Source organism: Bombina bombina, chromosome 4 (genome assembly GCF_027579735.1).
Source record: "Bombina bombina isolate aBomBom1 chromosome 4, aBomBom1.pri, whole genome shotgun sequence".
NCBI classification, from domain to species: Eukaryota; Metazoa; Chordata; class Amphibia; order Anura; family Bombinatoridae; genus Bombina; species Bombina bombina.
The window spans coordinates 782,056,925-782,075,215 of record NC_069502.1 but is presented as its reverse complement, the minus strand read 5'-3'; the positions used below and the strand labels follow the sequence as shown (position 1 = coordinate 782,075,215).

At 38.2% G+C, this 18,291-nt stretch overlaps 1 protein-coding gene across 1 annotated transcript in view; it reads right to left on the bottom strand.

Moving 5' to 3' along the window:
* GALNT2 (polypeptide N-acetylgalactosaminyltransferase 2) overlaps positions 1–18,291 on the bottom strand; it is a gene marked incomplete in the record, with an annotated part of 519,141 nt that overhangs the window by 471,144 nt on the left and 29,706 nt on the right. The window contains 2 exon segments of the mRNA XM_053711154.1: positions 2,145–2,298; positions 15,051–15,141. Coding sequence (XP_053567129.1) covers positions 2,145–2,298; positions 15,051–15,141 — 245 coding nt within the window.

The following is an 18,291-nucleotide window of genomic DNA, read 5'->3' as shown; positions in this document are numbered from 1 at the left end:
TGCCCTTGTTCCAGGACTGGTTAGGTCTCCAGCCTTGTCTGTAGCGAGCAACAGCTCCTTCCTGTTTTGGTGCAGAGGAAGTTGATGCTGCTCCTGCTTTGAAATTACGAAAGGAACGAAAATTAGACTGTCTAGCCTTAGGTTTGGCTCTGTCTTGAGGCAGGGCATGGCCTTTACCTCCTGTAATGTCAGCGATAATTTCTTTCAACCCGGGCCCGAATAAGGTCTGCCCTTTGAAAGGTATATTAAGCAATTTAGATTTAGAAGTAACGTCAGCTGACCAGGATTTTAGCCACAGTGCTCTGCGTGCCTGAATGGCGAATCCGGAATTCTTAGCTGTAAGTTTAGTTAAATGTACTACGGCATTTGAAATAAATGAGTTAGCTAACTTAAGGGCTTTAAGCTTGTGTGTAATCTCATCTAATGGAGCTGATTCAAGTGTCTCTTCCAGAGACTCAAACCAAAATGCTGCTGCAGCCGTGACAGGCGCAATGCATGCAAGAGGTTGCAATATAAAACCTTGTTGAACAAACATTTTCTTAAGGTAACCCTCTAACTTTTTATCCATTGGATCTGAAAAGGCACAGCTATCCTCCACCGGGATAGTGGTACGCTTAGCTAAAGTAGAAACTGCTCCCTCCACCTTAGGGACCGTTTGCCATAAGTCCCGTGTGGTGGCGTCTATTGGAAACATCTTTCTAAATATCGGAGGGGGTGAGAACGGCACACCGGGTCTATCCCACTCCTTAGTAACAATTTCAGTAAGTCTCTTAGGTATAGGAAAAACGTCAGTACTCGCCGGTACCGCAAAATATTTATCCAACCTACACATTTTCTCTGGTATTGCAACTGTGTTACAATCATTCAGAGCCGCTAACACCTCCCCTAGTAATACACGGAGGTTTTCCAGCTTAAATTTAAAATTTGAAATATCTGAATCCAGTTTGTTTGGATCAGAACCGTCACCCGCAGAATGAAGCTCTCCGTCCTCATGTTCTGCAAATTGTGACGCAGTGTCTGACATGGCCCTAATATTATCAGCGCACTCTGTTCTCACCCCAGAGTGATCACGCTTACCTCTTAGTTCTGGTAATTTAGCCAAAACTTCAGTCATAACAGTAGCCATATCCTGTAATGTGATTTGTAATGGCCGCCCAGATGTACTCGGCGCTACAATATCACGCACCTCCCGAGCGGGAGATGCAGGTACTGACACGTGAGGCGAGTTAGTCGGCATAACTCTCCCCTCGTTGTTTGGTGAAATATGTTCAATTTGTACAGATTGACTTTTATTTAAAGTAGCATCAATACAGTTAGTACATAAATTTCTATTGGGCTCCACTCCACAGTCCTCTCACACATCCTATCTATTCGTTGGGTGCAAGAGAATGACTGGTAATGGCAGTTAGGGGAGGAGCTATATAGCAGCTCTGCTGGGTGAATCCTCTTGCACTTCCTGTTGGGGAGGAGTTAATATCCCATAAGTAATGGATGATCCGTGGACTGGATACACTTAACAAGAGAAATCCCCTAAATTAATTGTATACTTATATAGAATGTTTAAAATATTTAGGTTTTTTGTTATTTATTTTTTTAATTGCCTTGTATTAAAGGGATGGCAAACTGTACTTGTCAAGTTACTGACAATCTTATTGAGTAACAGCTCTTGTATCTCAGTGAGCCTTTATTAAAAAAGGTACCTGTGGATATCTGTCCAAGTACCAAACAAGAACATCAATGATTGTGCCGAGTTCTTTTGACTGTTTTATGGAAGCATGGTAAGATTTATATATGAAAATTCTCTAGAGTGTTTTTGAGGTTTCTTTTTGCACAATAATTTATTTACTTATTAAATATGAATAATGGTATGGTCCTCCTGGTCTCTATACATTTTTCTTTTTGTTGGTGTTATAATTTCCTTTACCTTTCACCACATTCATGTTTATATATTAAATGTATACATACATGTGTGCAAATACACACATTATATACACATACATGGGAATTGCACTCATGCAAAGCCCTTTCTGTTTAGTATTGCAGAGTAAATGAGATCAGAGAGATGAGAAAGCTGATGATATAAAAGAGAGATAAACACAATTCTGATAATTATAGTCATATGTGAGAAATTTGTGAAAACATACTGATCATGTCTGGTATCTGGAACACTTCTATCCATATGCAACTTGTCACTTTCTACTTGATTGAATTTGTTACGAGCATAGGGATCTTGGCCAGGTCGAACTACTGTTGACTCAATATATGCTTCTTGGTCAAAGTCCAGCCACCGTACCTTACCTGTGGAGAAGGGGACAAAACAAATCTAAATTTGCTCCCTGTGTCAGCAGTGTAAATATGGTACAATAAGAAAAGCAAGCTGCTTATCCAATTTAGCTCATATGTAATTAGTAATACATAAGTGCACTAGAATTAAAACACACAAGTACATCCCTTTGTATATTAGTAGCAACTTTTATGGTGAACTAATCAATACATAAAACATATGAAATGCTCTATGCAAATAAATAATGAAATAATAGATCACAAAAAAAATAAATAGGAAAATTAAAATATTCAAATATAATTTGATATTTTTAAAATATCAAAAGCAGAAAAGGGCTACATCTTATGTGGTCTATACATAAGCTAGCAATTAATAAATAAGATTTACCCTTCTAGAAGGGGCATGGACTCAAAAATACCATTACTTCATTACTTTTATAAAGGTTTCTCAGATTACCTTTCCCCTATTACTAGTATGTCCACCACAGGATGTAAAAATAGGGATGGGCACCATATTACGTCCAGGTTCTCCATAGATGTTGCCAGCTGGGTGGCATTATAAACTAGCCGGGTAGGTGAAGAGTAATACTTTATCATATATAAATGTTATAATAGCACACTTAAAGGGACAGTCAAGTCCAAAAAAAACTTGATTTAAATATGGCATGTAATTTTAAACAACTTCCCAATTTACTTTTAGCACCAACTTTGCTTTGTTCTCTTGGTATTCTTAGTTGAAAGCTAAACCTAGGAGGTTCATATGCTAATTTCTTAAACCATGAAGACTGCCTCTAAACTTAATGCATTTTGACCAGTAGAGGGCATTAGTTCATGCGTTTCATATAGACAACATTGCACGTGAAGTGACCTAGGAGTGAGCACTGATTCACTAAAATGCACGTCTGGCAAAATAACTGAAATAAGGGGGCAGTCAGCAGAAGCATATACACAAGGTAATTACAGAGGTAAACCGATTATTATTATAACAGCGTTGGTTATGCAAAACTGGGGAATGGGTAATAAAGGGATTATCTTTCTTTTTTTAAACTACAACTACTACTATCTAGAAGAAAACTACTAGAAGAAACTACTGTCCCTTTAAGACATCCAATGCACAAATTAATTTATAATAAAAAAAATTAAGATTTAATGATAATTTGTGCAACAAATATTGGGAAAAGCTATGCTTACCTAAAATTAATTTATTGATGGCACGAGTCATGTGTGGGAATTCTCCACCTGACCACTAGGAGGAAGCTTAAAGATACCCTAATACATCAGAGCTATAAATTGAGCAAAAACAAATATTGTCACCATGTGAAGTTTAAAAAGAAAGGGTGGGGCTCATGGAATCTCACCATCAAAGCAGAATATAATTTATCAGTTAAGCATAAATTTTGTTTTCATCAGTATGCGAGAGTCAAAGAGTCATCACATGTGGGAATATATACTCAAACATTGAAATCTATTATATCACCAAGAAATGTGAGGGGCACAAACTTTGAAAGTGGGTATGTTACTGATCAGGCACTGCATCCCACAGAAAATTCCTGCAGTAGCTTTCTGACTCTTGTGAGGGCCAGAAAAATGAACAAAACGAGAAGAACCTCTGAAATCTTTTGTGGCTTCCACATAATATAAGAGCTCTAACGCCAGATTGTGAAGACTATGCTCCTTAGAGTGCTTAGGATATGAAAAAAAGGAACCACAATTTTCTGATTAACAGTATCTGTAGATTCTACTTTAGTAAGAAAGGCATAGTAAGCCTTATCTTGATGAAGAATCAGAAAAGGGGGCTTGCATGACAAAGCTGAAAGCTCAGACAATCTTCTAGCTGAAGAAACAGCTAGAAGAAAAAAAACAAAAACATTACAGGATAAAAGCTGAAGATCTAAACCATGAATATGCTTAAAAGAAGATCTGTAGTTTTAGTTAATGTTTAATCTGCCTCCTACCAGTAAAACTGGGTTGAGGGAGCTACCTTAATATAGTCTTAGAGACTAGATTAGATTTCTTATTATGTTTGGATTTGTTCCAATTTGAACGATTAGGAGCGCTGAACTTTCCTTTGGATTTTTTGTCTTGAGGAAGAAAAAGCTCATTTACCTCTAGTAATAGTAGAAATAATAGAATCAAGTTGAGACCCAAACAATTTCTTTCCTTGGAAAGATAGGGATAATAGTCTAGTTTTAGACACCACGTCAGCATTCCAGGATTTAAGCCATAGAGCTCTTTAGGTAATAGCTAGAGACCTACTTTTAATGGTAATTTTCATAATATCAAATACAATAAATTGTTTGCATTTTAGAAGTAAATTCAAAAGATTAGAATATTCAGGGTCAGTAGAGAACTGCTGTGAAAGACTAGTTAACTAGTAAGTTAAAGCAGCCACGTCAGCAATAGATATAGCTGGTCTAAGTATATAGCCAGTTTGTAGAAATGTTCTTCTTTAAAAGAAGTACTGTCTTCTAGATCTAGAGGAATAGTAGTATGTTTTGCCAGAGTGGAAATCAACTTTGGGAACTATTTCCAATAACTGTGTGTAGGTATAGTTTTTTTTGTTTTTTTTAAACCTTGTAGAAAGGTTAAGAGACACACCTGGTTTAGACCATTTCTTAGCAATCATATCAGAGACCGCATCAGGTATAGGGAAAATGTCAGTGAGATTAAATTCAGTATATTAAACTGTTGTCAAACAATTACATGGTTTATCATCAGAAAGTTTTGGATTCTTCAATGGCTAAAGTGACTAAGATAAATTATAAGGTTCTAAGTCTGATGAGGGAGCCTCACTGTTAAAGGGACACTAAACCCAAATTTTTTTATTTCATGATTCAGATAGAGCATGCAATTTTAAGCAACTTTCCAATTTACTCCTATTATCAAATTTTCTTCGTTCTTTTGCTATCTTTATTTGAAAAAGGCATCTAAGCGAAGGAGACAACAAATTTTTGGTTCAGAACCATGGACAGCACTTGTTTATTGGTGCTGTCCAATCAGCAAGGACAAACCAGGTCGTTCACCAAAAATGGGTCGGCATCGAAACTTACATTCTTGCTTTTCAAAAACACATACCAAGAGAATGAAGAAAATTTGATAATAGGAGTAAATTAGAAAGTTGTTTATTAGATCAAATTTGAACTGAATTTAGTTTATTGTAAGGCAGTAGTGAAGCCAGGAACTTCGTAATGGCAGTAGTTTTTTTTAATTACTGAAGGTACGCCATCTGCAACCATCTGTAAGTGTAAATGGGAAATACCAATGGTCTTATATGGAGATTATATATATATATATATATATATATAACGATAAAAACTAATAAGCACTTATAAAGGTCAAATCAAAAATGTGAATTTAATATACAGATCAGAGAATACAAATGAGACAAGTTAATTCATGCAGTACATAAAAAATCCCTAAAACATATCTAAATTAATAATTCTTATATGATGTGGCCACATCTATTAAAAAACTCTATCTAGTGATTACTCCTAAATAGGAAATGCAGATAAAAATGAGATACGTGATCTAAAAGAGGCTAATACTACAATATAAATACAAATACGCTAAATACATATAAGAGAAATCCTCACTATTGTCTAATGCATAGATATATTAACACCGTTACTGATATATGGGCATAAAAAATGGCAATCCACTATAATGATTCTCAGAGTTCACGTTTCCGTTTCTGTGCACAAGCAGAAAAAAACAATGGTTTAAAGATTAAAGTTGGTAACCCGTTGACTATTGTAAATCTCAAATACAAGATGAGTCTCTCTGAATATTAGAAGAGTGTTAACACAAGTTGCTGACCGGTCAGATAGAAACTGGCTCCAAAGGCAATGATAATGTAATATACAGTGTAATCCACGTACCTGACAGGCTTAAAGCTAAGAGTGGCTCCGATGTTGTATCCGCGCTCACAACAGAGTGAGCAGCTGTGAGCACTACACGCTGAGCTTTCTTCCTACTCCTAAGCATGACTCCAGCGTCTTCACTGTCTGCGTACGTACTTCGTCACCTGACAGGTATCATCCAATCGGGACTCTCAAAAAGCGGTCCAAATTCAAATGTCACTTGGCAGTGTAAATGGTATAGGAAATCAAATGTAAAGGTCCAGAAGTTTGTAAGTCTCTTCCAAAACTTCTGGACCTTTACATTTGATTTCCTATACCATTTACACTGCCAAGTGACATTTGAATTTGGACCGCTTTTTGAGAGTCCCGATTGGATGATACCTGTCAGGTGACGAAGTACATACACAGACAGTGAAGACGCTGGAGTCACGCTTAGGAGCAGGAAGAAAGCTCAGCGTGTAGTGCTCACAGCTGCTCACTCTGTCGTGAGCGCGGATACAACATCGGAGCCACTCTTAGCTTTAAGCCTGTCAGGTACGTGGATTACACTGTATATTACATTATCATTGCCTTTGGAGCCAGTTTCTATCTGACCGGTCAGCAACTTGTGTTAACACTATTCTAATATTCAGAGAGACTCATCTTGTATTTGAGATTTACAATAGTCAACGGGTTACCAACTTTAATCTTTAAACCATTGTTTTTTTCTGCTTGTGCACAGAAACGGAAACGTGAACTCTGAGAATCATTATAGTGGATTGCCATTTTTTATGCCCATATATCAGTAACGGTGTTAATATATCTATGCATTAGACCAGGGGTCAGAAACCTTCGGCTCCCAGATGTTTTGTAACTACATTTCCCATGATGCTCAGATAGCCTAAAGAGTGTCTCAGCATCGTGGGAAATGTAGTTCCAAAACATCTGGGAGCCGAAGGTTGCTGACCCCTTGTCTAATGCATAGATATATTAACACTGTTACTGACATATGGGCATAAAAAATGGCAATCCACTATAATGATTCTCAGAGTTCACGTTTCCGTTTCTGTGCACAAGCAGAAAAAAACAATGGTTTAAAGATTACTGCATTAGACAATAGTGAGGATTTCTCTTATATGTATTTAGCGTATTTGTATTTATATTGTAGTATTAGCCTCTTTTAGATCACGTATCTTTTTTTTTTTTCACCTGATACACTTTATTGTTCACTTTTTTTCATGTATGTTAACAGGCCTTTGGTAATGAATATATTCACTGATTTCTTATATGCACTTTTTTTTTTGAAAACAGCTTTATTGGTACATTAGTGAGATTTTACAGACAGTGCTTATTACATTTCTTTCAGAGTAAAATCACACTGATAATAACAAAGTTCAGGCTATACTGCCTGCAAACAGTGAGTAGTGCTGTCAATTTGTGCTTAATACTTTAAACAAAATACACAGTAAAATGAAGAACAAATAAAGACAAAAGAGAAAAAAAAACAAAAAAAAACCAACAATGTCTGAGTGACTATTCTCGTCATGTATCTGCATGAGAATCAACATTTTGTGGAACCTGGGATCTGGAGTTCACATACTCCTCCCATATCACTTTCATTTGGGCATATGTATCCAATCTCTTGTTGGTCAAGTAGGAGTACTCTTCGAGTTCTAGAATTTGATTAAAAGTGTGTAGCCATTGTGCAACATTCGGTACTACTCTACCTTTCCAATTTTTTACCACTAATTTTTTGAGACTGTTGCTACCTATAAAGAGTAAATTCCTTCTATCTTTTGAGATCTTGTTTGGGGTGATGTTGAAAAGCCACAAGAGGGGATCCATTGGCAAAGAGATACCCACCATATTTGACATCTCCTGTACCACCTCCTCCCAGGTTTTAACTATAAGGGGACAGGTCCACCATATGTGGGACATAGTGCCTAGATGTTCTCCGCACCTCCAACAGCTTTCACTACGTGTGGAGAAAAGTTTATGGAGTCTGACAGGAGTAAGGTACCATCTCTGTATTATTTTTAGATTCATCTCGATCAGTCTGCTAGAGGCAGATACCCTAGTCACTGTCGAGAATATAAGTGATCTGTCTGTGTCTGTCAAGTCAATCCCCAACTCCTTCTCCCAGCTATCCATATAATATGGGCTATTTGTTGTGGACTGCAAGAGGGCATATGTTAGTGAGAGAGCTCTTCTGGTGGGAGCCGTAGAATTACATAAAACCTCGAACGGTGTTAGTGTGCGTAAAAAAATATTCCTATCTTTATGTTTATAAATGTAAGAGTTGCACTGTCTCAAGACAAACCAGTTACTGAATGCAGAAAGCCCTGCCTCCGTCAGTTCAGAACTCGTGTAAAGGTGCTGTTCGTTCCCCAAGTGTACCATCATAATTACTCTATTATGTTGTGTGGGAGGGGCTTGTCTGAGGAGACCCGTCCCCGGTGGGAAATCTATATTGTCCCTAAGCGAGGTCAGGGGCGAGAACCTGGACGAGATGTGTGGGTATTCAATTAGGATCCTATCCCATGTTTTAAACGTTTCTAGGATAGGTGTATTTTGTGTGATCTTGTCTGGGAAAGTCGACCGACTCTGCCAACACAATGTCCCCAGATGTCTCTGTTCTGCAATATCATGTTCCAGCCTCACCCATGCCTTATGCTCATAATTTGTGTACCAGTCTATCACCCTTTGCAGGAAGACAGCCTGTCTATATTTTTTTAAGTTAGGGACTCCCAGGCCTCCATCCTTAACATGCATGCACATAAGTTTTTTATTTATTCTAGCTTTTCTTCTGTCCCAGATATAATCAAATATTACATTCTGGAGGGTATCCAGGAAATTAAATGGAATAGTAATGGGCACCGTCTGGAGTATATATAATATCCGTGGTAGAACATTCATCTTTATGGTCTGAATTCTACCCAACCACGTTATATGTTGGGAACGCCATGAAGACATGTCTGCTATAAGGGTTCTCTGTAGAGTTTTGTAATTGAGCGCAAACATCTCCTTTTCGGATGAGGCTAGCATAATCCCTAAATATTTTAAGCTCTTTTTCTGAATTCGGAACGGGCAGATCTCCTGGGTCCGTTCCAGTATGTGTCCCTCACAATGAATGGGCAGCATTTCAGATTTGCTTTTATTGATCAGAAAATTGGATGCCATATGGAAACTATCTAACTCTTCTAATAATTGGGAAACCGACTCGGCCAGGGAGGTTAAAAAAAACAACACATCGTCTGTGAATAATAAAGTCTTATGCTCCCTTTCCGCTATGGTAATGCCCAGAATGTCATTATTCAATCTTATTTTCGCTGCCAATGCTTCTACCACACAAGCGAACAGCAGGGGCGACAGTGGGCACCCCTGCCTCGTTCCATTGGAGATATCTAATGTCCCCGAGAAAATACCATTCACTCTAACTTTGGCTGTTGGGGAGGTGTATAGTGCCATTATTTTTTAAATAAAACTGTCAGACACCAAATTTCTGGAGTATCTTCCTAAGGAAAAGCCAACTGACGCGGTCGAAAGCTTTCTCCGCGTCAGTGGAGACCACCACTGTTGGTATTTTGTTATTTTGTACATGATTGACAAGGTGGATAGCCCTAACTGTATTATCCTTCGCCTCTCGGGCTTGTATAAAGCCCACCTGATCGTTACTTATAATGGACGGCAAAACTAATCCTAATCTATTAGCCAATATCTTTGAGTATATTTTCAAATCGGTATTCAACAACGATATTGGGCGTAAGTTCTCAGGTCTATCTGGTGGTTTGCCCTGTTTCAGGAGCACCGTAATATAAGCCTCTAGATTTCGCTGTGGGAATGGGACTTTCTCTGTAATATCATCGAAAAGGGTCAGCATATGTGGGATCAGTATATCTCTGAATTTTTTAAAATAATTATTGGTAAAGCCGTCAGGACCTGGAGCTTTATTTGTTGGGAGTTGGGAAATTACTTCCTTAATCTCTCCGAGGGTTATCGGAGCTTTGAGGGTATTATTCTGGTCTTGTGTTAGCTGTGGTAGAGAAATATTTTTCAAATAGTCCTGAATATATCTGTCTTGGTCAGGCCGATTAGTACTTACACTCTCCAAATTGTATAAGCGTTCGTAATATGTCCTAAAAGCTTCTGCTATTTTGTCTGAAGTATATACTTCCTTATTGTGGCTATTTTTAAGTGTCAGGATATAACTCCTGTTTATTTTTCTTTTCAATTTCCTGGCTAGTATTGGGCCGCATTTATTGTCCCCCTCGTAGTATTTTTGTCGCAATTTAAACGCATGCCTCCTGCATTCCTTTCCCATGAGTGAATTAATCGAATCCCTACATTCCATTATTTTCTGCTGTAGAGTTAAATCCACAGAATCTGACTCTCTCCGCTTTTCCAGCATCTCTAGCTACTGTAATAAATCGTTAAGAGCCCTATTTGCTTGTTTGGTTTGGTGGGATTGGATACTGATTATCTCACCCCTTATTACAGTCTTGTGCCTGTCTTGGGGACCGCGGTCGTGTTAATATTAAAGTATTCCGTCATTTTTTCTAATCGTTGGATAGTGATCGGGTCCTCTAGAATGCCTTCTTCTAATCTCCATGAGTGTTGTCTACAGGGAATATGTGGCCAATAAAACTCACAACTAACTATGGAATGATCAGAACATGAATTCGGTAGTATTCTTAGTTGTGTGACCCTCGTTAAGTTAGTGACATCTACCATTATATAATCAATACGTGAGTGTCTTTGATGGGGGTTGGAAAAAAAAGTATACTCTTTCCTATTTGGGTATAGTACCCTCTCCAGGCATCATGTAGGGCGAGATCTTTCAGATGTAACTTAACAGAATTAGTCACCCGATGAGGTGTAGAAGAGGTATGGTTAGAGTTATCCAGTATGGGATTCATTGTAATATTAAAATCCCCTCCCATGACCACCGCCCCCTTGGCCAATTGCAATAACAGATTGGATAGTTGTTTAAAGAAGATATCCTGTTTTAAGTTAGGTGCATAAACGTTCACCATGGTGACTACTGAGTTATAAAGTTTCCCTATTAGGATGAGATATCGCCCCTGTTTATCTGCAATTTTCCTAGTTAGCGTGAATGGGATACCCCTCTTTATTAGAATGGCCACCCCATTTGTTTTGGCAGTGTTCGAGGCATAGTATGAATCTCCAAATTTATACGTAAAGGTCTTGGGCTCCCTACCTCTAACAAAATGTGTCTCTTGTAAAAAGACCACCTCTCCTTTTTCCTTTTTGAGGTCTCTCAGTGCTAGATTTCTTTTATACTGGCTGTTAAGCCCCTTAGCGTTGGTTGTGAGGAAGTGGAGGTTACTCGTTGTGTGTGACATTTTAACTAATATCTCTTCCTCCCACCGCTCCCATTATTTTGGAAATGATTAGCAATGTGGGGTCTTCCTATGTGGTGGTATGTCGTTCCCAAAAAGAGGTACAGGTATGTAGCAATGTATACATTCCCAGTCCCATTCATCTATCATCTTGACATCAATGCAAATACATTTGTGTTCCAGCTGATTCACTCCATGACATTTAGTTATAACATCAATACTAAAACTTAAACATAAAAAACAGTAAACAGTAATAAAAATCCTTGACCATTTGAGAGAACTATCTCTCAGGGCCATAGTTTGGTTGGGGAGTGTGTCCAGGACTACTCCTTAATCATGTAAATTTCTGAATTTCTTTCAACCTAAGGGTATGTAAAAAAAGGCAGGGAAATACATGCATAAACTTTTACTTTAACTTTGAACGTTAAACATTAAACATGGTCACAAGTCCATCTTCCATTTTAGGAGATTCATAAGTTGTGCTTTCTATGCTTGCTAGATAAGCACAGCAGTGCAATTATTCTTCCACCGGGCACCTGGGAAGTTAAAGTCAGTTTAGAACCACCAATAGGGCGGTGACCCGGGGGACTCATTGTCCACAATATGGAGCACACCAGTCTATCTGGAAATTTTTATAATTGTAAGCAAAGAAAAAAAAAAAGGGAAGGTAATTAAGAAGGATCTCACCCATTACATGTTCAGTTCACAGCAGCTGGGAGTTTAGGAGTCTACTTCCACATCAGGGCCTGCTAATTGATCCGGTTCTTTGGTCTTCTTTCTTTTTGGCGGAACTTTGGTCCACCTCTGAATTGAATCCTGCTTAGGCTGTATGCGCTGTCTGGTTTCTTCCATCCCTACATCTGAAGGCTGCGGCCGTCGAAAATAGAGTTTCAATTCTTCCGCCAAAGCAGGCAGATCTTCTTCTGTTTTGTAGATGGTTGTATGCCCCTCATGAGTCACGATCAGACTGAACGGGAAGCCCCAACGGTATCTTAGTCGGTGCTCCTGTAATACTTTAGTAATAAACCGCACCTCCCTTCTTCTTTGTATAGTAGCTGGGCTAAGGTCCAGGTATATTTGAAGCTTATGATCCACATACTGGATAATAGGGGTGGAGCGGGCTGCTTGCCAAATCTTTTCTTTTTCTGCATATCGTAGAAATCTTAGAATTATGTCTCGTGGCGGGGCGTTTGGTGGAGGAGGAGGTCTAAGGGCCCTATGTGCTCTATCCAGCTCTAGGTCAGGTATTGATTGATCTTTCAAGAGGAGTTTAAACAGACCCTGCAGATAGTTAGGAATGTCTGTATGTGAGACGGATTCAGGGACGCCCCTGATCCTCAGGTTGTTACGGCGCCCTCTGTTGTCCAACTCCTCTATTTTTTCTTGCAGGGACTCCATCTGAGCTTGGTGTATATTAACCTGTGTAGTTACTCCATCAAACAAAGTATTCATGGTCTCTTGTGTTTCTTCTACATATTCTATTCTCTGCCCCATTTCATTTAGATTCTGCTTCATATTTGCCAGATCGTTTGTTATTAAGTCCTTAAGAGCGTCAAAATCAGCCTTAGTAGGTAGATTGGCTATGTCAGCCTTGATCTGTGAGGCATAAGCCCCTGAGATGTCCATGACTGAATTGACAGGAGAGTCTATAGTTGTTGAATCTTGATTGTGTGAATCTCCCTCTTTTTGGCTAGTTGCAGGGTACTGGCCATGCTGGATTTATAATAAGGCCTATGCACGTGAGGAAGGAGTACAGCACAATTAAAGTTGATCTGCTACTTGGTTAACCTTCTCACTCTATCTTCTCTGCCCCCTTATAGCGAAGTATTATGAAAAGTGAGTGTCCTGCTTAGGAGCATCGATAATATCAAAGCCTCTCTCCATAAGGTTATACCCCAAGTAAGTTTTGTTGCATTTTCCTGTGACCGGATTATGAGATGCGGTGTCTATACATTGCTTTATGTAGGAGACCTTGTTTCAGCCAATAGGCTTAATCGCTCCATTAGAAACGAGCCTGCCTCTGCCTCAAACAGTTCAGTGACTCCCTTCAGCTAGGCCGCAATGGCGGCATCACTTTAGTGTGATCTTCCTTAGTGAGAAGCCGCTGTCATAGGGTTTGGCGGTCGTCAGGTTTAATATGCCTGGAGTCTTAACTTAGCAGCGCTTATTGTCCGGGTGCAATCGGTGTGTCGGCTCTTACCCAGTGTTGAGGCCTCAAAGTGTCAGTGCCGACCGTTAGCGCTGTAACGGCTCTGCTCGAGTGCCCATGGCGGGTCCTTCGTTCACCTCTCCCTTTGCCGGTGATATCCTCGTCTACAATCCGCACAGAAAATTTTAGTTTGGGGTCTGTATCCCTTAGGTAGCACTCAAAAGGAGCTGTCCTGGTGCCGGAGCTTTACACACAATCGGCCATTCACCTGCGTGGCCAGGCTCCGCCCCCCACGTATCTCATTTTTATCTGCATTTCCTATTTAGGAGTAATCACTAGATAGAGTTTTTTAATAGATGTGGCCACATCATATAAGAATTATTAATTTAGATATGTTTTAGGGATTTTTTTATGTACTGCATGAATTAACTTGTCTCATTTGTATTCTCTGATCTGTATATTAAATTCACTTTTTTGATTTGACCTTTATAAGTGCTTATTAGTTTTTATCGTTATATATATCTATATATATATATATATATATATATATATATATATATATATATATATATATCTCCATATACGACCATTGGTATTTCCCATTTATTTTTTATGTGAACTCAGCCTTGTGCGCCACTCTATTTCCCCCCCTTTCACCATTGACTACATATTGGACAGTGTTTGAGAGATCAAGGTTCCCTTATAGTTGGCTTGAGTTCTTTTTAGTATCTGTCCAGACCTATCACGCCTTGTTTTATACTTACCCATAGACACTCGTCCACTTAGTAGCAGACAACCAAACCAGTACTGAAACATATCAATAGAGGTAATGGAATAGAAGTATAATGTCAATCTTTAAAAGGGAGGCAGAAGACTATTCCCTGTGACTGAATTTACAGAGAACCTATGAAGGATTTCTCATGAGGCAAAAACAGTCTATCATGAGGCAGTACTCCAATCACATCTGACAAGCACTGTACTTCGAGGGGAACTGGGCTTTGAAGTGCCTTTCACTAAAGAAATCAAGCACATTATCTTACTTCAACCACCTCCAACAGAGGCAAAGTAAAAACTGAGGCAAAGTAAAAACTAAGGTAAGAGTGAGGTGGGAGGAGTTTTATAGGCTTTTGGGGTTTGGAAAACTTTGCTTCCTCCTGGTAGGAATGTATATCCCCAAACGTAACAGGTCGTGGACTCTTGCCACCTATATGAAAGAAAGAAATCATTTAAATATATAAACATGAATGAACAGGTAACCCTAGATGTCTAAGTTTGTGAAAAAAATTGCAACATTATTCAAAGACAATGCATTGGATCTTCTTTCCTCAACAAATAATCATATTTATGCCATCATTTTAAACACAACAACGTCTGCATATATGTTATCTAGTTTAATAATAATAAAAAAAAAAAAATTACCTGGTGGCAAAGTCTCCAAATTTATATTTTTGTCTTCCCCATTAACTTGTGGGTCTTTTTTTTTTGTTACATCGATCTCATTCCAGTTTTCCTGTAGGAGACGGGGGAAAAAATAACTGTAAATCTGAGGACCCTGAAAAGGTTATGGTTCACTTTCAGATCACATTTTTAAGTGGATGTTTATCAAGGCGAGGATCACCGAGGTAAATAATAGACGTGCAATTATGCGCAATTCGGCTCTTTTCTGAGCAGCATTGATTTTGTGTAAGATCACCACGTAAAGATTTGTGCAAATCCAAATCTTAGTGTAGTGATCTTGCACAAGAATCAATCTAGCTTCAAAAAGAGAATTCATACTACAGAATTCAGATTCTTACGAAGGATCCAAATGCATATGTCTAGTAAATAATCAATATTTAAAGATAATTAAAAAAAATAAAAATAAATAATCAAGTCAGTTGTCTATGCATCACACCCAGTGACAATCTTGTAATCAAAACATATTGAAAATGTAATAACAAATTTAACATTAATATTTTGTAGAATGGACTTTAAACAGTGATCCTTCATTGCTGTGTTGCAATGTGTGTGAAGCTTTGTGTGAATTTGGATCTCTGCACCAGCAGTTAATACTTTAAGAGGGATTGCAGTGGTAAAGTCTTGAGCCACCATTAGATTTGTTGTTTTAGCAAAGTTTTAATGACCATCCTAAATGGCTTTTTCAGGCAAAAGTCAGTAGTTAGTGTGACCTCCCTTGGCACTAAGCACATCTTGAACACTATTGGAGATACTGTCCTGAAGTTTTCTTGAAGTAATCTTTTGGTATATTATACCAGGCTTTCTTAACCCCTTAAGGACCAAAGCACTTTTCCATTTTCTGTCCGTTTGGGACCAAGGCTATTACATTTCTGCAGTGTGTGTAATTTGCCTCTTACTCATTTACTGTACCCACACATACTGTATGCCGTTTTATTCGCAAATAAATTGACTTTCTAAAGATACCATTATTTGAATCATATCTTATAATTTACTAGAAACAAAATTATAAAATATGATGGGGAAAAAAAAAACACTTTTTCTAACTTTGACCCACAAAATCTGTTACACATCTACAATCACCAAAAAACACCCATGCTAAAATAGTTTCTAAAGTTTGTCCTGAGTTTAGAAATACCCAATGTTTACATGTTCTTTGCAAGTTATATGCAAATTATAGGGCAATACATATAAGTAGCACTTTGCTATTTCCAAACCACTTTTTTTCAAAATTAGCGATAGTTACATTGGAACACTGATATCCGTCAGGAATCCCTGAATATCCCTTGACATGTATGTGTGTATGTGTGTATCAATCACAAATGGTTGTAAATGCTTCTCTGGGATCCCCTTTGTTCAGAAATGGCAGACATATGGCTTTGGCATTGCTTTTTAGTAATTAGAAGGCCACTAAATGCCACTGCGCACCACACTTGTATTATGCCCAGCAGTGAAGGGGTTAATTAGGTATTATGCCCAGCAGTGAAGGGGTTAATTAGGTAGCTTGTAGGGTTAATTTTAGCTTTAGTGTAGAGATCAGCCTCCCACCTGACACATCCCACCACCTGATCCCTCCAAAACGGCTCTTTCCTCCTCCACCCCACAAGTGTCTCTGCCATATTAAGTACTGGCAGAAAGTCTGCCAGTAATAAAATAAGTTTTTTTTTTGTTTTAATAAAAAAAAAATTAAAAAAAAACACAACACATTCTGCTGTGTAGGATCCCCCCTTAGCCCCCAACCTCCCTGATCCCCCACAAACAGCTCTCTAACCCACCACCCTCTACCTTATTGTGCGCCATCTTGGGTACTGGCAGCTGTCTGCCAGTACCTAGTTATTTAAAAAAAAAAAAAAAAAAAAAAAAAATTGGAATTTGTAAATAGTTTTCTGTAGTGTAGCTGCCCCCCCTCAATAACCAACCCCCTACCCCCTCCCAGATCCCTTAAATAAAAATCCCCCCCTCCTCTCTTCCACCTTATCCTACGCAAAATTAAATTGTGCCATATAGTGTAGTGTTCCCACCCATGCCCGGCGCCCCAGCACATAATCCCGCCCCTCTCCGATGCACTTCCCTCACGGATGGCCGTGAATCAATGCAAATACGATGAAAGTAAAAACAATTTAATAAAAAGATTATATATATATATATATATATATATATACACATATATACATACATACATACATACACACAGCAGGAGAGCACTCTCACTTCCAAATTCAATCTGCCAGGGTGCATGCGAGAGATGAATACTAACAGTGAACAGATGGCAGCACTCACTGGTCCTTTTAAATAAATCTCTTTATTTGTTTGAAGTTTCGGGGACCGTATCCCCTTCCTCGTCTGAAGGGGATACGGTCCCCGAAACGTCACACAAATAAATATATATATATATATATATAAATACACACACATATACACAATATTGAAATTACGTTGACACCGGTGTGTTAATTATTAGAAGTTAAAAACATACATGAATAAAAATAACTGAATTTAGGCACAGTGTTTACTGTCTAACACTTTCTGCTCAGTAGATAATCAAGTGAAATAGAATACATCAATCACAAAATATGCGGCTTGTTGTAGCTGACGTGAACAAAATGTAGCCAGATCAAAAAAAATATACTATTGTATCAGACTATCTTGGTGCAATTAAATGCGGCTACAATTGAGTTAATATATGATATACTACAATTGTAGGATGGACATTTGCAATTGGAAGTTCATATACGGTTTCCTTAGCGTTATCCTGAGGTTAATAGATTTGTTACTATATCAAATATAGTTTACCGATTGAGTTTAGATGACCAGATATAAAACAGCGATGCATAAATATTGGAAAAAGCTTGTGTTCAGAAATATAATCAAATATCCAACAATTGGTGTAACGTGGATACAAGGGTACATCTTAGCCGGATATATTATAGAATTCTTCGGTTTCCAAAAGTCAATATTGGTGTTATAATGACATTGTATGAAACTTTCAGAAAAGAGCTTGTGAATTTACTCACTGTTTCTTCTGTGTCCTCGCCTGAATCACTTAAAGTTATTTATTAGTATGCACAAATGAAATTGTATTATATTATCAATGTAGCCCTGATATTACGAGTGACCAGGATAAACAGGATGCCAATAAAACAAAACAAAAAAAGAAAGTTCTTTCTCTGTCAAAGTGATTCAAGGGTTAAATCAGCCTATAAAA